This window comes from Xyrauchen texanus, chromosome 36 (assembly GCF_025860055.1).
Source record: "Xyrauchen texanus isolate HMW12.3.18 chromosome 36, RBS_HiC_50CHRs, whole genome shotgun sequence".
NCBI lineage: Eukaryota > Metazoa > Chordata > Actinopteri > Cypriniformes > Catostomidae > Xyrauchen > Xyrauchen texanus.
The window spans coordinates 3,262,811-3,270,718 of NC_068311.1; the positions used below are offsets into that span (position 1 = coordinate 3,262,811).

Here is a 7,908-nt window from a genome sequence, read left to right on the forward strand (position 1 = left end):
AAAGAACAAACAACCAAACAAATGATTTTATTTAAAAGATAAAAAAGCCAATTTATTTATTTACACCTTGCAATTTCGTAATAAAATCCCATAAAATTTATTTGTGTAATATTTAACACAATTAAAGTAATAAAACTTACAGATAGATACAGACAGTCAGAAATAGACAGACAGATTTGTCTTATAAAACTAGAAAACAGTTTTAAAATTGTATACAAACAAAATAAGCCCAATAAGCCTAATTTAAAAAAAATTTAAAATGTTCATTTTTATATGTAGACTTAGACTTTGGACCCCACTGTACACACACAGGCTGCTGTGTTCTGGGATGTTTCTGAGTCCAATAGTTCTGTATTTACAGTAATTGTTTGTGTTTTGATAATGAAATCAGGGCAGTATGTGTCTGTTGCCTGAAGCGATGGAGCGAGATCCCATATCCATACATCTGTGGCTCCATATCACACACACACACACACAACACACAGCCTGTACGAGCTCACATATGTATACTCAATGGGACCTCTGCTTTATTACTTCCTGTGATGCTTTGTGCCAAGTTGTATTGTAAATTAATAACATAAAATAACATGGTCTATGATGTTATTTATGTTATTCTCTCTGAGAAGAACGCCGGTAAACCTGGCAGTGTTGAAACTGAGTGAAGCAGGAGTGCTAGACAAACTCAAAAATAAATGGTGGTACGATAAGGGCGAGTGTGGACCCAAGGACTCGGGGAGTAAGGTCAGTTTCCCGACAGAAAACTGCAGCAAAAACAGAAAAATGCAGCTCTGAAAAACACAGATACTCTCTAAAATGAATGTGATGTGTTTTCAGAAAGAAATAGAGAGGATCATCATTATCAGGCTGAAGATAGCATTGCCTTAGTTACATTAGTAGAATATAGAACCTGTAGAATAAAGCATTGTGACATCACAGTGCAAACAGCAACAGAATGCTGCATTGTAACATCATGATTCCAGAGAGAGGCTTTCAAAGAATGCAGCATTATGACATCACAATGGAATCCAGCTGTGTGACAGTAATATGGATGAACTTTAGCTGGAATTGAGCTGATGACAGAGAACATTGTACCATTAGTGAGACTTTGTGTCCAATTTATACTGAAATAATACTCACTTATTCACTCAATTAGCTTCCAGAAAGCCATTATGACTGTAGAACAGTTCAGACGGATATTTTATGCTGTAAAAGAGAGAAAAAGACTATTTCCTTTAATCCTCAGAGACCCAAGCATTGATACTTTTATTTTTAATAAAAAATTGGGTGGATACAATGACACCCGGGACGGTGGTATTAAGTTTGTACATTTGTACAGAGATAATTTCACCTCTAAACAACTCAATTGTGCCAAAAAATGACTGAAGTGTGAGTGGGGTGGCCAGGCTTCGGTCCACACCCTAGCTCCGCCACTGCAAAAAGGTTGCCGACGCCTGGCATAGGGGTTCACATAATGTTTCCAACCTACGCTGTGAATGTTTGAATGATGTATTCAATATGTACAAAAACAACACACAATTTTTAAGATTTTAAGACACATTTTTACATAAATGCAGGTAATTCCAAAGGGTTCACATACTTTTTCTCGCCACTGCAGCCAGAGTTTAGCCAGCTCTGACAGTTAATGTGCAAGTGCTTTTTCGCCAAAACTGAAAATTGGATATTATTTAATTGCTTTGCTCTGCTGGGTCTCTGAGGGTTAAAGTTTGATACATATTAAACCAGTTCTGTTATATAGTATATAAAAGAATATAAATACTATACTGTACTGCTGTATGTATAAGACTATACTGCATGTATAAATTAGTCATTTAGTTAGTTATAAGAGTTTTAACCAATCCCAATCAAGATGAGGAATAACAAAAACTGTTTTTCTAAACGAATTAAATTCATAAAAATGAATAACAGTTTCATGCTGTTTATCAGTAACAGAAGATTGTCATGATGTTAAATCAACGTCATCAGTAATTACAGCTGATTGCAATGGAATACCCATAATCCTGTTCCACATCCTTAATCTTATCTGTAATTGAACATCTGGCATGAATACACACGTACATGTTTTTGTATCTTCATCTTGCCACTTCCTGTATTTCTAACACTTCTTCCCTCGCTTCCAGGACAAGAGCTCGCAGGCGCTCAGTCTGAGCAACGTAGCGGGAGTCTTCTACATCCTGGTGGGCGGCCTCGGTCTGGCCATGCTGGTGGCCCTGGTTGAATTTTGCTATAAGTCCCGCGCCGAGGCCAAGAAACTGAAGGTGGAATCGGCCGAACTGAATTTTAGCCCCGCCCCCAGCCCTACGCAAAGCGTGCAGAACTTAGCGACTTATAGAGAGGGATACAACGTGTACGGCTCTGTCGCAGTAAAGATATAGGGGTAGGACAGAAGGTCTGCTTGCGCTCGCAGGGGTTACGGCTTGACCGTCGTTTTGACGTCCGCTAATGTTGTGACCGCTTCCCATTCTTCAGTTTACAACCTTTATTTACTTCCGTTTTTATTGGTTTGTTTACTGTGAAAAGAAACCTTTCATTTGTGTCACCTGTTGGTTTGTGGGTTTCTCTGTTTGTTTCGCATTTGTTTCTGGAGTAGAACATTTTGAGCTGCATATTTGGCTGCAGTTGCTCGTGTGCGCACTGTTGGCTTTCTGTTTGAGACACCTGCATTAAATCAAAGCCTTTAGCACAAGACGACACCTGTAGTATAGACAAGAAAAACCTGCCATCTTTCATTAGGATCTGAAATTAGCAAACGAAACGACGATCTATAAACACTTTATAAAGGAATGCTGCTTATAGATACTTCTCTGCTATAGACCAGTGGTTCTCAACTAGTGACTGAGTATTCATTTCAAATGATTAAATCACTTAAACACTTTAAAAAATATTAAAATGAATAAACAATTCTGTCATCATTTCATTTTATTTTTGTTTGCCATTGGACACAAACGTTTTCTGAATGTGATGCAGCTAAAAATAAGACAGTAAAATGCACACAAAAGCACCATAAAACAGCCATAAAAGTAATCACGTTTATTTCTGTGCTATAATCCAAGTCTTCAGAAGCTATATGAGCTCTACAATTAACAGTGTGGAGCGGAGGGGGGCGGGGCCGGGTCGGAATATCGCGCGCCCGGTCCCCAATCGGCCTGATGAGGCGCGCGAGGGATAAAGGCGGCCGGTGACGATGGTTCGAGAGAGAGAGAGAGAATTACGGGCATGTCCGTCATGTGTGTTTATGTTTATGCTTTTGGTTTAAGTTTGAATTAAATTATGATTTATGTTGACAAGCCGGTTCCCCGCATCCGGGCGGTCGGGCTACTCAGTCACCCGGCAGATGGCAGCGGCGCTCCCCAGGGTGGACGGCAGTGTCGAGGACTCTGCGACGGGCATCCCTCCTCCTTCCCGGGCTTCGGCACCAATGTAACACTGTTAAGATGGGCAACGAGGAGGCGAGAACCGGCTTGTCAACATAAATCATAATTTAATTCAAACTTAAACCAAAAGCATAAACATAAACACACATGACGGATATGCCCGTAATTCTCTCTCGAACCATCGCCACCGTCGCTTTTATCCTCGCAGCTTCATCAGGCCGATTGGGGACCGGGCGCGCGATATTCCGACCCGGCCCCGCCCCCCTCCGCTCCACACTGAGTATATTGTAACTGATAATTTTACTGTACATTTATCTGCCTGTTATGTTTGTTTATTTATTTATTTTATTGTTGTTGAGAAATTATGTTTAAGCGTAGGTTGGGTTTAGGGGACCTAATATATAAAAAGTGTCAATTTTGTAAATTTATTTATTATTTATTATTATTATTATATATTTATAGATTATTTTACACTTCTAAAGCTATACGTACTGTACCTCTAAACATTTACATTTACGATGCCAAACCTTATATATTGTACCATCTATCCAGATGTACAAAAATGAGGTCTGTCAATCAATTACAATTTTTAATCGAATTAATTACATGGTGTGCCAATTAACAAATCAAATTAATCACAATTATACACATATATAAATATTTTCTGAGAAAGCCCTCAAATAACAATAATTCAATATATAATGATGAAATATGAAATAGTTATTTTGAAATAATTACAAATGATATATATATATATATATATATATATATATATATATATATATATATATATATATATATTAAGCAATATCACACAAGCAAGTGTGCGATATGGCCCTATATCAGCACTGCTGTGATTCGGCCACAGGTCGAGTGTCGTAGGTAATTACAGCAGTGCTGATATAGGGCCATATCGCACTCTTGCTCGTGTGATATTGCTTATAAACAACAGTTCAAAATTACGGTCATAAAAACACATTTGTGCATGAAACTACTTTATTACGCGATGAATCAGAATCTGCCGTTGCTGGTTCAAAACAAATGATGCGTCCAAACCTCCGTTAGTAATTCAAGAAATAGTATCACGGCTTGTGCCGTTTTTAACAAGTCATTGGATAAACAAGGATAGACGGATGGATGTGTGTGTGTGTGTGTGTGTGTGTGTGTGTGTGTGTGTGAGTGAGAGAGAGAGAGAGAGAGAGAGTGTGTGTGATCACCTGTTGCCACCCAAGCAGAGATGCTGTCAGCTTTCTGAAGGTCAGCCTTCTCAGTGGAATATAGACGTCAAAGCGGGGTATTCCTCCCTATTTCGGGGTAGCCGGTGCACAAATGACATTCACTATAGAAACAGCGATGTCCTCCGCCATTTTAAACAGTATGTATCCAATGTGGAAACTCACAGAGCGCTGTTGTATGTAAACAATGTCTAACTGTTACTCTTCACGTCACCAACTGGCTCATATGACACACAAAAATGATCTTTTGCCACCACCTAATGGCTAACATATGTAATGTCAAAAATAAAGACAGTAACTCTTAACACATATGCACTTCACTTACACTTTAGTTTAGAACGGCACGAACACAAGCGGAGTGACACACACAGTGAAGCGTCCGAGTGATGATACTGTCACACCATCAGTGCTCATGGAACATCTCTTGTCCAATCAGATTCGAGGACCGGAACTAACTGTGGTATATATATATATATATATAACAAATATTTAGGTAATTAAATTGCATTCCATTATTGTAGCAGTGTTAAGTATAAGACAATACAAAAATGGACTTTAGAATCCAATGTATTGTTTATTTGCATATTATTGAACATAAGCCAATCATTGGCCTACAGTTCACAGCAATCCATTTTGCAATTAAATGATAAACATATAGTTTTTAGGTCACTGTGTCACTATGTCAACTTAAACATAGTTTGGAAAAACATGTCTTGAATAAGTTCGGATCAAGCTCCATCAAACTGTGTTTTAAACCAAAGAACACGTCCTCGTCTTGTGCCGTCTGCTATTGGTATGTGCGGTTTGCTCGCTGTATAAGCTGCACGTTGCCTATACAGATGAAATTTCACTTACTGCCCCCTGCTGAAAACAAGTGGTACTTCAAACATTAATTCCTCATTAATCTTCCTTATTATGGTCAGGGAACATGATTAACTGCGTAAACTTTTCAAATGCATATTTTTTAATAGAATTAATCTATTTAATCTAATTAAAACTATTTTGCCCAGTATTTGTTTCATGTGTAACAGCTTGTAAATGGCACTTCTGCTGTTGGTTAGGCATTTAAAATATTGCTAATATTCCTGTTCAGATTTTAAGGACATTTTGTTTACTTTTTCATGATAAACAATTACATTATGATGAAATATGTTTAGGGTCTCCACTTGATGTCCAATGTAAAGTTGAGAACCACTTCTATTAGTAATCATTTGTTACAAGTAGGGCATTATAGATCAAATAGCTGCTGGTTTAATGATGTTTCATTGTGTTTCACTTTCGTTTGTTGCTAGTGACATCAACAAACCAATCTATAATGCTGTACTGATACTTAATAACACTTGGGCTTAATATAAGACAGACTTTTAACCCCAAGTTATGAAATATTAGCAGTATGAACATATAAAGTGTTGACCGTTATGGGACATTGCATTGTACATTTGATCATTTACAATAAGAACCCTGTTTATATGCCAACTGAATTCCCGTAAATATAAACGAAGGGCTGCATGTGTGCATTAGAAATGCAGATGTCTAGCCATGTTGTACATTTGAGATGTTTTCTGCATTTGTTTGTGGCAGCCTGTGATTTGTTGAGCATTTATTTGTTGTGAATGCGTCGAATGGTTCCATTGTGATGTCACTGTGTCATTTGAATATTCTAAGAAATGTAACCCGAGAGAGTTCCATATATTCTGACTCCGCCTCTCATCCCGCCCCCTTCTCTAGCTGACCTTCTCTGAAGCCATGAGAAACAAGGCCCGCTTGTCAATCACGGGCAGCCTGGGGGAAAATGGGCGTGTCCTGATGCCAGACTGCCCTAAGGCCGTGCACTCTGGCCCCTCCTTCCGACATGGCCGCGCCCTTGCTGTGGTGTCCTCCGACCTCCCATAGAAACCAAAAACTCACCTTGTGCCTTAAAACATCTTACCCCCTGATTCACGGTACCATGGGAGAACCTTGCCGTCGCTGGCTTAGCGGTACCGAGGGCTTGGAAAGACCTTCAAAACATTTTAAAAAACTATCCGCACTGTCACAGTCTCTCTGCGACTTGGAAATGACGTCATCAATCGGTTGGGCTAACGGGAAGTCATACATACAAACAATTTGTATTGGCTGTGTCCTGAAGCTTGAGTTTTGGCGTTGCGAAGACGGAGCATCAAGGACCCATGATGCCTTATCCTGAAACCTAACTTTGAGGACAAACATCATCGCATAAGAATCGCTCGAAACATCACGTAGGAGACCAGTAAACTGTAAACATAAAGACATTCATGTGCTTTTTCTGTCTTTATCCGGTGGCGCCAACATCAACAGACCTGCATTAGACATATTAACTCACTCGAGTCATGCACACATGTTGTTTGCAGAGTTTTTGAGGAAAAAAAAAAGTATTTATGACATGGCCCACCATCATTAGCTGTAATTACTAAACCGTATGTAGATATTCTCTCAGGAGCTCTGTTCATCTTGGGAAAACTTGGTTCGGAGGCCGCTTGCTTTTTGGACTAATGTAAATAGACCAGTAGTAAAGCTGAACACAATTCTTTTATAAAGCATCTTAGGTAATAATTAATTGCAATAACGATTAATTAATTAAGACTTTAATGTAATTAAGAGATCTTTTATATACACAGTATTATATATAAAGAAATGAATCTATATAACAGAGGAATATCTGACTAAAACAGCACTGTTGTGTGAGACCATGGCATCTGTCCTGTTCTGATAACCTAATGTAACGCAGTGTGTACACGTCTTTGTCTTCAATGAATGTCCGCACATCTCACACCTAAAAACACACACAAACACAAACACACTAGGAGTGTTGGATGTTGACACCACATCACATATGAGGGTCGTACTGACTCCTGATTCTCACGTTTGGTGTTTGTTTGGTTTCGCATTATGTTGTTTTTCTCTTTGTACCCACCAATTCAAATAAATCTGGAACATTTATATAATTAATAAAAGTTTTCATTCATTTAGGGGGATAATGTGAATGAAATAGGAGCGAGATTTGTGTGTTTATTACTATGGCATAGATTTTGTTTGAACTAACAATTATTACCTGCTCATCTTTTGTTTGTTTTCCTCACCCTGAAAAAAACAACTTATCATTTCTATGGACGACTTTATCATCTTCACTGACTCCTTATGACTTGTGATATATTCATATGATAATTATATATTCATATGATAAAATCAAACAAACGTTTTGTATGGGTAATAGACCTACAGACCAAAATTGCACATGTTGTCAGCCACTGACTGTGTCTTTA

The 7,908-nt window shown here is 38.4% G+C and overlaps 1 protein-coding gene across 5 annotated transcripts in view; it reads left to right on the plus strand.

Moving 5' to 3' along the window:
- The window catches only part of LOC127629589 (glutamate receptor 4-like), a 128,815-nt gene extending 121,205 nt beyond the window's left edge, over nucleotides 1-7,610 (plus strand). The window contains exons 14-16 of one of the 5 annotated variants that reach the window (XM_052106699.1): nucleotides 627-741; nucleotides 2,139-2,276; nucleotides 6,356-7,610. In XM_052106699.1, the coding sequence (XP_051962659.1) occupies nucleotides 627-741; nucleotides 2,139-2,276; nucleotides 6,356-6,520 (418 nt within the window). In that variant the 3' untranslated portion in view covers nucleotides 6,521-7,610. Of the gene's footprint in view, nucleotides 1-626; nucleotides 742-2,138; nucleotides 2,408-6,355 lie in introns of those variants that run through there. The other 4 variants (XR_007968784.1, XM_052106696.1, XM_052106697.1 and 1 more) reach the window with 4 other exon arrangements.
- Nucleotides 7,611-7,908: the final 298 nt, after the last annotated feature.